This window comes from Gopherus evgoodei, chromosome 11 (genome assembly GCF_007399415.2).
Source record: "Gopherus evgoodei ecotype Sinaloan lineage chromosome 11, rGopEvg1_v1.p, whole genome shotgun sequence".
In the NCBI taxonomy this organism is placed as follows: Eukaryota; Metazoa; Chordata; order Testudines; family Testudinidae; genus Gopherus; species Gopherus evgoodei.
In genome coordinates, this window is record NC_044332.1 from 51,479,820 (window position 1) to 51,495,186 (window position 15,367).

A 15,367-nucleotide genomic window follows, 5' to 3' on the forward strand; every position below is an offset into this window, starting at 1 on the left:
TGGACTAATATTCTTCCTCTCTTGGTCTCCTGAGATGGATTTAATTTTGATTTTATTCACCAATTCTTTATTTTTTTTCTGATAGCCTCTCTCTTTGCCTCTTCCTAGAAATTACCCTGTCAATGCACCATTCAAAATGTTGATTTTTTACCTCTGGTCATTAACATAGACTATATTGAATATCTGTTACTTTAAGTATAAAAAGATTCCAGATTTCCCTTATTTCTCTGTAATCAGAGAGTATTGTTATGAACTATGGACGAAAAGCATCATGAATCCGCAGTCATGATTGCGGTAAAAGATTGTCCAGCTTGGTCCCTTCAGTCCTTTGCCAGAAGAAATGAGAAATAACACATGCATTTGGATGAAAACTATTTCTTTCCCATTGACAGAGTTTTTGAAAATTGTACATTTGATTAAATATATGAACAGGATGTGTCATGCAATTTGGATTTAGGAAACCTGATCTATTAAGAATTTGGTCTGTCTGACCCACACTTTTATGTATTCCTTTATTTTGATGCTACTGTAATTTTAATCATGGACCATGTAGTGGAGAGTTCGCTGTGCTTTGATGGTGCAAGCTGAACCTGGAGCTGAGCTCTGCCAATGACAGCGAAGCTCCATGTCAGAGTGAGGGTCCAGAGAGTGAGGTCTTGGATAGTATAATGTGTACAGTGCCGACCATTTTTGACTGAGACAGTTCCTATGCACTTCTTTATTGTACACCCAGATAGCAATAATCATTCTGGATATTTCTGTGCAAATTTAGGATGCAGATAAAGGAGCTTAAAGTAAATTGTATGTATTTGAACATAATAGTCTAGTTCATAATATAGATCAACAATTGAACACGAAAGACATAACTGCACAGCTATCAAAAGACAATATACACCATAAGAAAACTAAACTGGTATATTTTTATTCTACAAAAATGTATAAATATTTAAATTTACAGCAAAGAGTACCAGACCATTAAATAACTGTTACAACATTTAAAATGTGTAATTCTTTATCCACAATCTACCTTTGTAAATTCAATTTGAGTTTGTGTCTCAAGCACTTCTTCAGGTGCTTTATAAGCGATTCGTCTAAATAAACTGACATCCCAACCTCTTCTAGTTCACAGAGAACAGAAATTACACAAGAGTCCATACTTTATAGATAACTTCCTTTTAAAATAGAGATAGATTTTGTATACTTAAAATCATAATGGCTATGTTTGAAAAGAAACACACTTATCAAGCTCTCCTGAACACTGCTATTTGAGAATGAAATGGGGGCTTCAATATATATATGAACAAGACTTGATTTAAGAAGTTATTGAATGTGAGAAAAACACTGACACTAAAATTCACATAACCTAGTTAAAACACATTGCTGGTGTTCATTCAACACCTTAAGATCATTCAATAGCTTATATTTAGTAGCAGTTTAAACATGGTGTAATCTTACCAGATGTGTTCAGATACTGTACAGTATAGCAGCTAACTTTATCTATTCCCTATATTGCAATACAGGAAACAGAACCATGGTTAATGGTACACAAAGAGAACTCTGAAGTGACAGCTGTCACAACAGCTAATTAAATCTTTGATGTCCTGCTGAATTATGGGTATTAAAGATTTTCAAATGACTGACATAATGCATAAGGATTTATGGATTCTGACATTTACCACCACTTACGTTCTTTTTATTTCCCCACACTGTTCATACCAATGAAAACAATACAATCTAGTTAATAGCTCTAAGCTTAAGCATCTGAAAAAGAATTGCCTCATGTGAGGACTGTATTCAGGATCTACAAATCAGATTCAACTAAAATGTATGTGATCAGATATGATCTTTGCTTTCAAGTGCAAAATTCAGAATACGTAGGCTAGCAGTACATACAGTACTTGTTCTCTCTTAGATATGTTATTCATACTAGTTTGTAGTAAAACAAAAATCAAAGAAACTAACAAAAAATTATTCCAAGGAATAAGACATTACATCAGTCCAGAACGATCCTTCCAGTCAAAACTAACGCAATCTGTCTTATAATTTAACTTGTTCTCATATTTTACAACAGTCCTCTCTGCCCCAAGTAACTTCTGAAAGTACAGGGGTAATGAGAAACTGCAGCACTTTTGCCCTATTTACAGTAATAACCTGCCCTTCAAAATGCCCACTTCATTCAATGCTTTTAATGTGTTGCTCTAGCCTCATGTCCAGCTTTCATTCCCTGAAAGCAACTTTTGGAAAATATGAGGACTGGAATTACTCTCCCGCTAGTAGTAGTAATAATAATAATCAGCATTTATATAGCTCTTCACATTTGAACGCACTGTACAAACATTATTTGTTAATCCTCACAAGACCCTGGAAAGTAGGAAAGAATTAGCTCCATTTTACAGATGGGGAGACAGATTCAGAGGTTAAGGCCTATTTTTTTCAAAAATGTCCTTTAATTGTGGGTGCCTCAATCTATGGGTATCCCCCTTTGGACACCACAAATTTATGCAACCAATATTAACCACCACTTTTGAATAATTTTGGCCTAAATGACTTGCCAAGGCCACACAGGAATTCAATAGTAGGATTTGGAATTAGAACCCAGAAAGTTCCTAGTCTTATGCTCATTATACTAGCCTCAGTACTAAGGACATGAAATAGCATTGCTGAGCTGAGAAACCATCACTCAGATTGCATGAGAATTTAAGATGCCCTGAAGTCTCTCAAGAGCAACACAATAGTCACTTGGTGAGTGGCAGGACATCTCTCCTCATCCAAGTTGCTTATATCAGATTTCTTTTTGGTGGCTTATTTGGTTCCTACATAGGAAGTAAATTTAGTGCTCAATCCCACTGAAGTCAAATGGCATACTCACAGCAAGTAAAATTAAGCACATGTGTAAGTGTCTGCAGCATGAGGCCTAAATTCTGACAAGCCTTTGAACAACATTTCTGCTCTAAACATGCTACTCAGTGTCATTATCCGTCAATAAGTATAAAATAAAACAAACATTTTTTTTTAAGTCAAGCAGCTCGTATATAATATAGCAGTGCAGTTGTTGATATAATAAAGGTGCATCAACTGTAATCAAGGAGTATAACAGTCCAAATTCATTGTCACAATCCACTTTATACAGATAAAAAGATATTAAACATTGTAGTACTGCATGCCTAGCAAAGAAAGGTCGAACAGTTTCATGATCTGTATTTGAGACTCAACTCTTGAAATCAATCTCTCATTACTTTCCAATCAGAAATATACAGTGTAACTACACTTAGCAACCGTTACAAGTTGAAATTAGATAAGTGAGATATTATTTAATAAGAATATTAGAGATTAAATAAAAGATGGCAGGCACTACCATATGCACTCCTCTAACATTGCTAAATGGTGTTAGGCATGATAGTAGTTCCCACTAGCACCACTATTGTTACGGGGGCACTATCAAGGTAAGTATAAGTGATCTATCAGCATGAATTTCGAAATAAGGGTGTGCAGGGGCCAACAAACCTTCGAAAGGTGATGACTGAAAAATGCAATAATTTGTTCTGATTAAGCTTGGCATTTAAATGGTTTTGTATGTGATTTTGTAATGTTCCTTCCATGTAGTAAAATTATAGCCCTGTTCAGTTTTGATAGCTGTTAAACTATAATGTGAACAATTTGTGTGTATCTTAAAAAAAGACAAGATACGAGGGCTTGAAAAGCAGCTACTGTGTGTGCATAGTAATGATTTTTCAAATTTAATATGCATTTGGTATTCATTTAATGATCCATATCAAGAAAATGTGCATGAAATATCAATCCATAGTATGCAAATACATGGTACTGGTAATATACATTCACCAAAGGAGCCAGTACACAGAAAATGAAGTCAGTTTCATCTTCCCGCTCCCAACACAATGCAACAGCCGGTGTTTGGGGAAGTGTGGGTGGGATAGAATCTATCTCCTACTCCTGGGTAGGATGCTGCCCTATTGCTCAGCAGCCCTTCTGTGGTCGCTGCTCTATTCCTGGTTCTGCTATGCTGGGACCTCCCATGACCCTTATGCCCCTGGGCAAATGACATACAGTAAGCTTATTGCACAGAATCCAAGCATTTTTATAGTAGATCCATTATGTGGTGAGATGCACTAGAGGGATTAGTTTAAATGTCTGTGTTATGAACATGTATTAAAACAACACAAACCACTCTCACAAATTCTTACTGTGTGTGTTGATATGGTATTGGTTCCTATGAAGCCTTTGATACTACTGCTCATCAGCAGCACATTTCTAATATCCATGTTAAGAAAAGAGAAAAGAAATTAAGAGACAAACTATTATTTTAAAATATAAATAAGCATCTATCATAAACCTATTAAAGCAAAAAAGTTCAGAGTTAGAGCTCGAACTCCATCCATAGCCTGTCCCTTTGTAAATAGGTATTGTGGGGATCTCCAAACTTTGGACAGCCTTGTATACATTAGGCAGTCTGCTGCAATATTTATGCTCAAAGCCAGAGGCTACAGATTAAGCTTCAGCCTAACTTTTGACTCAGATGGCAAAATTTTGCTACCAGTTCCATTCTCCGACCATGCAACCATTTGGGGTTAATGGAGGTGCACACAGATAAATGAGGCCCATAGTGATTTGTCTTCCTATTGTGGAGGATACATGGGCAATTCCAATTTGCATTAATCTGGGTTACTCATGTATGTTGCCCACTCTCTTTAATATCATTCAAACGTTTTTTGCTGAAGTTTCATTTATTATATAATATCAGTTTCTTACTGTATTCTTTGTTCAGTTTTCCTGCTTTTATAAAGAACTGTTATGTATAGCGATTTCATTGTTCCTGGCACAAAACATGAAACACTCGTTATGTACAGTAAATTTACTGCTCAGTAACCCTTTCAGTTTAATACTTTACTGAGTACCAAATGACACTAGGGAGCAACTAATATCCTCATCATGTTGCCATGGAGGGAAAGAACAAATACATTAAATTTATAAAGGAACTGATATAATCTTTCACAACATAAGTTAGTGTCATAAGGCATTTTATATCAGGTCACTTTCAAGCAAGATTATGTGACATAACCAGAAAACAAAACCCCCAAACCTTTTGATATTAGGCTCAAAGATCTTTCTGGAAATACTTTTCCAAGTGTGTCTGGTGTTGATAGTAGCATATATTATGCTATTTATAGCTTCCAATGTGCTTTTTTTGAATGGACACAACTTTCAAAGAAAGGGGCATGTGCAAACATGCCATAACAAGCAAAAACCAAATGACTTTGCTCTGACAGTTGGATTTCTAAGAGGGCTTTCATTTCATCAAGAACAAAGGAAGAAGAATATCCTTTCTTCTGATTCAAATAAGTGAAGAATGAAAGCCTAGACATGTTGCAAGGTCTGAGGGAGCATGGGAAGTCTCTTTAGTTTTAGTCACCCAAGGTCATGTTACGTAGCAGCCACTGCTGGGAACGACTTTCACTGCAGTCCTTCATGGTTGGAATCATTTTGTCCTCCTCAGATGGCTCATCGAGACACTGGTTGCTGTTGACATGCCGCAATGTGAGCCGCTGTAACAACAAACAAACAAAAAAATAAATGAAATAATTATCGAAAGAGAAATAATATTGTGAATTGAATATTTAATAATTTTAATCTTAATCTAGCTACTTTAGCAGTCACAAGAAAAGAGTGTTTCATCCTAAAGTAAATGTCCCTGTTCAAACTGTGTGTCATCCACCAAGTAACCACTACCACATGTACACCTCTATGACACAGTGAACACCAACACCCTGGATCATGCCACTTTTCACATTTCTGATTAAAATAATGGGCTCACCTTTCTTGGATGTATGTCAAGACCATGCCATTTAAGGAGTGAGGAACTGTGATGTATGTGTAAAAAAAATTTTAAATTAAGTGCAAGTGAATATTATTACAAAGCAATTATGTTTAGGTTCAAGGAATCAAAGGTCCAAAGGTCCAGTCTAAAGTCCTGCCCTGCCTCCCTCTCCATATTCCTCATCTTTATATTTGTGGGGATTATAGCGTGTGCAACTGAGGGTGGATTTTACACACATCAACAGTCAACCATTGTTTCCAAAAAAATAATCCTTAAAATATTTTTCAGTTCTTGTCTCAAAAAATTTGATAATACAATCATAGTGCACTAAAATGATTAGCACTAATATAATATTGAGCAGAACCCCAGAGCCAGCAGAGTGCCTCAACAGGCCAAGGTAAAAATGTCTCTGGATTGCGGTGCTGTCCAAATTGAATTCCCACAACATTTGATTTGGTGTGATTGTGGTAGGTCTTTGGTTATGGGGTAGTTAGTCAAGGTAGTGGCAGGGCACTAGATTTCTTTCTTTCACACACTGTTGATCTGGACCTAACATAGACATGACAACAGTCACAGGGAAGTGCAATATAGCTTCAAGCCTATTCTATCCAGGAAATGTTTCCCTCACAACCCCTTCACAGGAAGGTGCCAATGGAGAACTCTGAGTGAGATGGAAATTATTTGTATTTGATTTCTCATTACAACAGACTGTCTTACTTCATAGCACATAGCATATCAAATCAACACCATGTGTACAATGTTGCTTATACACACACATATACGTGAGCGAGAGAAAAAGTAGGTATACTTCAAGTGTGTTACATGAGTGAGCATACCAAGTGCTGGAGGCTCTGTGTTAAAGTACTTCCTAAGGAAAACAGGTAGCCTTTCCCTTGAAATCTGTACACATTCTTTTTAAAATATGCAGCATCTTCCTATCCAAAGATCATATATTTGCTTTGTTGGGGGAGCTAAAGGAGATTAAAACAAAGCGTTAGGAAAATATTGTATTTACTAAAGAACTTGGAACCAGTTCTGAAATACCTAGTACTCTATCCACAGATTTCAAATGTAAACTTTATCTTAAGCATACACATAAAGACATCCTAAATTTCTCGTCTGCAGGACAATTATATGATCCATATTTTAAAATGTACAGAAGCAACCCCTGACCGTAATGTTGTAGAACGGCAGTGTCAAACGTATGACCCAAGGTGAAATTTAATCTGTTCTTCCAAGAGATTAAACAAACTCAGCTGTCCCCCACAGCAATGGCACATTCAAAATGTAAATTTTATTCAAGTGCCTTGCTCCAGAACTTATTGGAACATTGGATTATTGGATAGAATCCTATCCCTCCTCCTCCCCCAGAAATCAGCATGGAGATGGGAGAAGGACTTTACTCAAGAGAAGCTTGCGTTCTCTAGCTTAGACCAATCATTATATCATGTATTGTTAATTATCAAGGGCCTTTCAAGGTTAGTGTTTATTATGAACTCAATACCTCTCCAGTAGAAGTCCCCCTGTTTGCTGAAGTGCCTGACAGAGAAGTTCTCTTCAGTTTATGAAAATAAATGTAAAGGCTTCCTCCACCTCTTTGCTCCATGGGATTGTATGGAGCATTCTGAAATGCTTAAGTGATGTGATCAAACAAGGCTAGAGCCATTCAAGCGTGTACCCAGTTAAGGGATAGATTGTGACTAGCCCTAATGAGGCCACACATGGAAACAGGGGCTAGGGATTCTTTCCTTATATCACCATGTTAAGGCTAGCAAGATCTTGGCATTGGAGAGTGCAGGGGTCATGTGCCATATGCTCCCCATAGGAGCAAGTGAGAATGGATTTGGTTAGCAGAGTTATCTGGCCCAATGTGGGGAGGGAGGGAATAAACTACAGCTTGATAAGATCTGTAGCAAATTACATCCCTCCCTACACACAGACAGGAATCACGGCCTGCAGTGCACCCAGTCTGCAACACAAAGTTTCTGGGCACTCTATGGAGCACAGCTGACCTGGCAGCCTGATTGGCTGTACCACCTGATTGGTTGGAAGAGTCAGCAGACTGGCTCTTAAGCCTAGCAGCAGCAACTCAGTGGCTGCTCAAAACATCTGCCCCTGGCTGTGATAGTCCTTGCTTGTTCCCTGTTATCCCACTCCAGGTAACCCAGTTCTTATCCTCAACTCTGTCATCTGGCCTCAGATGCCAGCTCTAACCCATAGGGTGTAATGCTGGGTCTAACCATTAGGCTGCACCTCCCACATCCCAGTCATTGACATACTGCACAACCAAGGTGCCCAGGAGGAATTTTTCCTCTGATATATGATGCCTCCAGAGCTGATGCTGCTATGTAATGACCTTGCTCAAAGTGCACAAAATGCACAATCTAGCCCCAAATTCCTCCTGTTAAATGTAACTTTAGAAGGTGGCCAACACATCAAAAAACACATAGTAGCTGTGAATCAAATGGAGAATTTGCTCTGTGTTTTGCCATGCAAAACTCTTTCCCTAAGAATAAAATCAGCCCTATGTGACCAGGGCCGACTCCAGGGGTTTTGCCGCCCCAAGCAGCCAAAAAAACCAAACAAACAAACAAAAAAACAAAAAAAAAAACAAAAAAAAGCCACGATCATGATCTGTGGCAATTCAGCGGGAGGTCCTTCGCTCTGAGCGGGAGTGAGGGACCCTCCGCTGAATTGCTGCCGAATACCTGGAAGTGCCGCCCCACTCCGGAGTTGCAGCCCCCAAGCACCTGCTTGATAAGCTGGTGCCTGGAACTGGCTCTGACTGTGACTCTGACTTGTGGACAATCCCAAATGAGAGAATAATGTGAGGATATGTACTCACTCCCCCAAAAGTTAGCTAACAAGTTAAAACAGCAGTGAAGACCCAGCAATTCAGCTCCTAACTTAGTTTAGTAGCTTGAGTTCAACCTCCAGCTTCCCTATAGGCTTCAATTCAAGATGCTAACATAAGTTGAATTGCTGTTTCTTCACTGCTATTTGAACCTGACTTAGTTTATGCAAGTTAGCCAACAAGTTAAGAACACACCTTTTTTTTTTTTTTGCCATGAAAACTTATCTTGGGAAACAAATGACCCTGCTCAACCATTTCTTCCCAGAAAAAGACACACAAAGTTTTGAATAAGTTGTTATGTCTTATTTTAAATGAGGGGGTGGATAAATGAACTATCATCCAAAGCTACATCTAAATTGCTGTCTGGAAGTTTGTATATTGTATGCTATCTTCTTCAGTAATCAGTGTACAAGAGCTCTTACAACAGTAACCAATGTATCTCATAGATGCCTGCAGCACCTCAGGAAAAGCTGCTTAATAAAAATCCAGCAGCCGATAATATTTTACATTCTCCAAGGGCTTTTCAACCTTATGGTTCCCAAAGTGCTTTACAAAAAACAGCATTTTCATACAGAGGGGAGACTACCAACCAACTGGAGCACAGAAACAGTGTGAGCTGAGGGGCAGGGATGGGAAATTTTGGCCAACCACCCAGGGGAGAGCCCTTAGTCATACATGAAATGCAATGGGACCTTAAGTGTCCAAATGAAGCAGTTAAAACCTGTTTTTAAAGTCTTATCTAAAAGACCTTCACACATTAAACTGCATTTTCAGTGTATTTGCCTCAGACATATGATGGATTGAGTCAGCCCTGCTGAAATCCGAGCCTAGTTCTAGGGACGCTTGATATTTCCAAGGCCAAAGGCAATCCTCACAACTCAGGTTCAATGTGTTAAGGTCCAGGTGAGCTGACACAGCATCAGGAGAATGTTGTGGGCCAGCATTCAGCTTTGTATTGGGACACAAAGCGCTGCAAAATTGGTGGCAATTTATGGACCCTATTATTGGGTACTGGAATGAATACCAGCTATGTAATTCTCCTCATAGGACAAACTGTAAAAAGAGACACTTCTGGTATGGAGTAGGATATCTCGTATGGAGTTGCTCGTAGGCATGCTGGGCCACATTGTTTAAGGGACCTCATGGATTTAAGCTGCAAGTTAATAATAAATAATGGATTATTTACTGGTTAATCACAGTAATGAAGTTGTAGCCAATGGTCTTTAACCCAGAGACTTGTATCATATTCTGCACCTTCTTTAGGTGGCCTTCAGGAACCACAGAGTGACATGCTGTCAATTACAGTACCTTGACAATGGACATAAATTTCAGTATATCTCTGCCAATTCTGTTTGTTAAAATACTTTTTTTAAGATGCTATTTTCTCCTAAAACTTGAGCAATAGCTGTAATTATATTACCCAAACATCTCTTCACAATATTGCAGAAGATAATATTACTTTACAGTTCGTGCTGGATTGACATATGTCACATTTCAACATTTTATGCAGTGTGTAATTTCTCCTGGGTCTATTCTTTAAGTAAAGCTTCCCCAGAGGCCTGATCCTCAGTTCAAAACAAACTGTTATACAATTCCCAAAGAAAAGCCTACATCTGTTTTACTAAATCATTCAGGGCCATTTAATAGTCATTCAGTGCTGGGAGATAAGCCATCTTTCACTAATCACAAGGGGAAAGAATTAGTAATGTTAACAGAAGTAGCTTGTTTATTAAATAACTCTCTGCAAAGCATTACAGATATTTCACTTATATGTTTTTAAGATCAATTAAGCTTCGATCATTCTCGAATATAACCAGAAATGAAAACAAGCCTAAAAATGATACTGCTGCCTTCATCAGCTGTTCCTTTTTATTCAATGTATAATTTCATATAAGGCTAGCATATCATTGAGCTTTTCAATTGTCTCCTAAAAGCATTTTTCCATTTTATCATTATTAATGCTATTACAGAAAAAGCTCCTTTGTTTGGAAAACGATCAATTACACTGGGTAATATACCACACACACAGACCAGTCTGGATTTTCCTTTTAATGTCCAGAATCAGAATAAATATACTGAAGTTGTTTTAGTTATATAAACACTCACAAGCTTAAGAGCAAGCCTCTGTATTTTCTTACTCATCAAGTATATGTAAATAAATATGTTCTGATGAGCATACAATTCACATGCATTATGGCAAACATAATAAAAATTGAAGATCTCTTTACTCCAGCAGTTCTAGCATGTAATTATAAACATCAAAGTGATGGAAAAATAGTTAAGCATTATCAAACGGCTTAGAGGAAATTATTATTATGAATCATTTTATTTGAAAAGATACCGACGAAATGTCATTTAAATGAAAGGTGAATTAACATTTAGAGATTTTTTAAAGATACAATACTAAGAAAAACAATCTTAGCATTTTTTTTGCTACCTAGCTGTTATACAGTATACTGAGAAAAAACATATCTCAGTATACTACTGCAAAACCATTACATAGCAAAACATTTTTTTGCAATGAAGCATTTTGTTAATGGAACATATACCTGAGTCTGCCTTCTGCTCACTCACGAACACTATACACTATAAAATCTTCATTTTTTGCAATAATGAAAATTAACCTTCTCCAGAGACTAAATCTCAGGAACAAGATTCTGACAAAATAATATTTTAAAACAAGATACTTAAGCATAAATGGATAAAATTCTGGAATCTATCCTCAGGGAACACTCCAATATACTTTAATGGGAGTGTTGTTGGAGTGAATAAATACTACAGCCCTGGTTTCGCAAACTCCAAGGCACATAACTTTAAACATATGAGTAGTGTGATAGGGTGAAATCCTGTCTCCATCGAAGTCAATGGGAATTTTGCCAGAACTTCACCCAGAGATTTCAAAGATACTACTCTTATGTTTAAAGGCAAGCATATGCATGTTTGTTGGATCAGGGATGCATGTAAGAAATTAGGACTAAATCCTGCTCCTGTTAATGAGCATAAGTGGCCCTTCTACTTCCAGCAGGACCTCTTGGTGAGTAAGGCAAGAAGCGTTTAGCAGGTTTGCTATGACTCAGTCAATGGCAAATGGATACTTAAATTATCCATTTTGATAACGGAAACACATTTTGCTCACATTTTGATAACAAACACATTTAAAAATAAATATGAGTTTGTGAACATATTTGTCTGTAATAGAGACTTTTTTTTGTAATTAGTAGTACCTGTGTATGTTGGACTATACATCTATAAAAAGATACAGATCTTTAGCTGGTGTAAATCATCAAAGCTCCATTAAAATCAGTGGAACTACCATCTGGCCCCAGATATTTTAACACATCTAGAATTGTATTTAACTAATAATAATCAACTCTCTATAATATTAGAATATTTATGAGTGTAAAACCAAAAAAGGAAGTGAGATGAGTTAACAAGTAGAAAATGAAAGACAGCATTATTCAGGGAAAATCTTAACTGAAATACATTTCTTTCACTCTTTTTTAATACCAACCTCAAATAATTTGCTAAAGGAAATAATCAGTGGGGCTATAAAAAATATTCCTAAAAACTTCCAGCCTTGTGTAGTTTCTTAGCATCCACATTTGCAAAGGGCTACCATTACAAGTCTCCACAGTGGGACCATGGGTGCCATCCTCTATTTTGCTTATTGTCAGACACGACTGGGTGATTATATGAAGAAAGGTGTGGGTCTGCGTGACAGAAAAATTGTAAAAGCAAATATAAAGACAGCAAAAACAAATAAAAGAGAATTAGTAAACTGTTCTATAACAAGTATCAGAGGGGTAGCCGTGTTAGTCTGGATCTGTAAAAGCAGCAAAGAGTCCTGTGGCACCTTATAGACTAACAGACGTTTTGGAGCATGAGCTTTCGTGGGTGAATACCCACTTTGTCAGATGCATGTCCTGTATTCACCCAGGAAAGCTCATGCTCCAAAACATCTGTTAGTCTATAAGGTGCCACAGGACTCTTTGCTGCTTGTTCTATAACAGTGCGTCAGGGGAATTACGATGAGGTAATACTCTCAAGTCTAGCTGCATCTGTGAGCACTGTTCTATTGTTGAAGGATATTCTTAAAACTTTGATAGTTTTAACCCACACACAAATGTGCACAATCACAAGTTTAGGATCTGATCTTTCATGAAGCTCTGGGTCAGTAGACCCTTCCAATGAGACTTTTCTTGACCTCAGAAACCTGTCCACACAGAGCTCCATGCAGGAGCAAGGACTTGGTGCAAGTGAACAGGGAGTAATTACCATGAGGCGCAAATAATAGAACAAATAATAGACCTTGACAATGCTGGACAAGTGGCATGCTGAGACCACTGCTCACTACACACTTATTTCACTTGTTCTCTCTCCCCCAACCCACATCTGTTTGTTTTATCCACCTGTTGTCTCATCATATGCTAAGACTGGGGTAAAGATTTTTTTTTAATTGCATGTGTCTCCAGTGCCTAGCACAGTGGGTCTTTAATGAATAATATGGGCATATGTTTCAAATTAAAATAAAAATGTTAGATGAGAAGAAGTTGACTACCAGCCATAATTTCAATGCCTGGCCCCTATATTTCTATACAGAATCATAGTAAATTGAGATGGGAAGGAGCTATTACGGCATCAAGTCTATCCCCTGATCAAATTGCAGGAGACAGCATATTATGGAACACTTGCTGGACACAGTACAAAGCTCTGGTACTTTGTATTAATTTACTGTAAATGTTGGCATTGATCCTCCATCATGATATTATGAAAAATATACATTTTCCCATAATCTACCATTTCAGTGGTGCTCAACAAGGAGCTTGATAGAGATGCTATTCTATTTAATGAATACACTGAATATTTATTTCCTTCTGCCTCATGCTAGCTTTTGTTGTCTCTCTAAAAACAAACTCATGAGGCTGTCTTCCAGCAGAGTTCATACTTCAGGGATTTGCTAATCAACATAACAGTGACCCCACACAAACTGAGTCCAGGTTTGATGTGATTGCACTGGAGAATTCAGAGAACCCTGCCTCCTCCTCATGCGGCTAACTGGCTTTGATGCTTTCAGCTACCAACCTAATGTCTGCTAGACTGCTCTGAGCTCCTATCATCCTGGTGTGGGGAAAGGAGCAATCCTTTCCTCCACAGACTCACAATAGCCTCTGGGGAGGTAGATTCTCTGTTTTGACTACAATCAGGCAAAGCTCAGTGGATTTTACAAAATTTCACTTCTATTTCTTGCGCTGTGTTAATCTAAAATTTAAAACTCAAGTGGTATGAGGGGAACCACGTGAGGGAACATCCTGTGATCCTAAACTTATGAGTTGCAGATTGTTGGATGGATGAACAACAAGTTTGTGCAGCTCATATAGAAGACAGGTATCCGTTTTTGGAACAAACAAGAGAATTTAACTTTTACTGGGAGGAAAATGTTCACGAATAGCTCCTATAAATACATAAATAGCTCCTATAAATACATAAAAGTTCTAGAGAACAATAGCCTTTTGGAAACCTGTATAGAGTTTTGTGTATGAAGAGTTTAAACAGCTGCTTTACATTTTTGTCATTTGAAATAAAACTGAGTAGAATACAGTAAAGCAACTTTTAAATGTCTTGAATATACATTGCATATATCTGTACAGTATGTTGGGAGAGTCAATATATAGACTTTATATAGGCTCTGGAATGTAATTGCACGTTATTTTTTAAATTAGTTTAATATTAATAGAAAGTACTATCATTAAAAACAGAAAGCGCAGTACTCACAGAAATTACAGCTAGTCCTGACTGAGAGCTTTCTTTGAAGTTATATTTCATATAACCCCTACAACAAAATGTTACTTAGTATTTTATGTACAACTCATTGCAGCCATCCTGATTTTTGTTCCAAAGTAAAAAAATAAAACACGTGGAGGCCACAAAGAAAATTCAAGAACAAATGTCCTTATAATGTCACTTTGAGTAACCAGAATGATCAATTTTTGTTTCATTATGTATCATTGCTTCATGTTCATATCTCTCTCATCTGTCTACTTCTCTATTAAAGGAAAAGCAATGTTATATAGACAAATCAATGAAAAGATTTAATAATCTCAATGTATTGCATGTTTATATGTACATACTATATATTTAGCAGATTCAACAGGAAATACATTAAAAGTGATGCATTATTTTAATGGACAGACCAATGTATTTGATTTTCTCAGACAAGCAGGGTCAGAGCTGGCAGCTGGTGTAAATCAGCATAGCTCCATTGTCTTCAAAAGAGCTATGTTAACTTATGCCAGATGAGTGTCTCCCCCTATTGTTTTCCTTTCAGTTAAATGTGTACTTTTAAAAATATAAGAAAGAAGTGCAAAATCTGGGTTTTCTTTTCTTTCAAAAAATGCATGGGTCCTTTTGGATCGATTGTAATCAGATTGCAATTTACCAAAGGTCTGATTTATGGGTCAGATCCTCAAGCCGGTATAAGTTAGTATGGCTTCATTGACTTCAATTTATGGGCCCCATAAGTTTACAAAGTATCAGATCAGCAAAAGCTATCGTTTTTTCTAATGATGCACACTGGTAAATGTGAAGTTAATGACACATCACTGCATGTTAAGTCAGTCATGACTGCAAAGGTTTATCAGACTATTCAGTCAATATAAGAATAGTTGCTCAAATTAATTGGA

General features: G+C 37.2%; 1 protein-coding gene across 3 annotated transcripts in view; it reads right to left on the reverse strand.

Annotated features, from left to right (window-relative positions):
- Positions 1 to 901: 901 nt before the first annotated feature.
- The window catches only part of GALNT13 (polypeptide N-acetylgalactosaminyltransferase 13), a 456,737-nt gene continuing 442,271 nt past the window's right edge, over positions 902 to 15,367 (reverse strand). For all 3 annotated transcript variants that reach the window (XM_030580270.1, XM_030580269.1, XM_030580271.1), the window contains exon 12: positions 902 to 5,561. In XM_030580270.1, the coding sequence (XP_030436130.1) occupies positions 5,421 to 5,561 (141 nt within the window). In that variant the 3' untranslated portion in view covers positions 902 to 5,420. The remainder of the gene's footprint in view (positions 5,562 to 15,367) is intronic.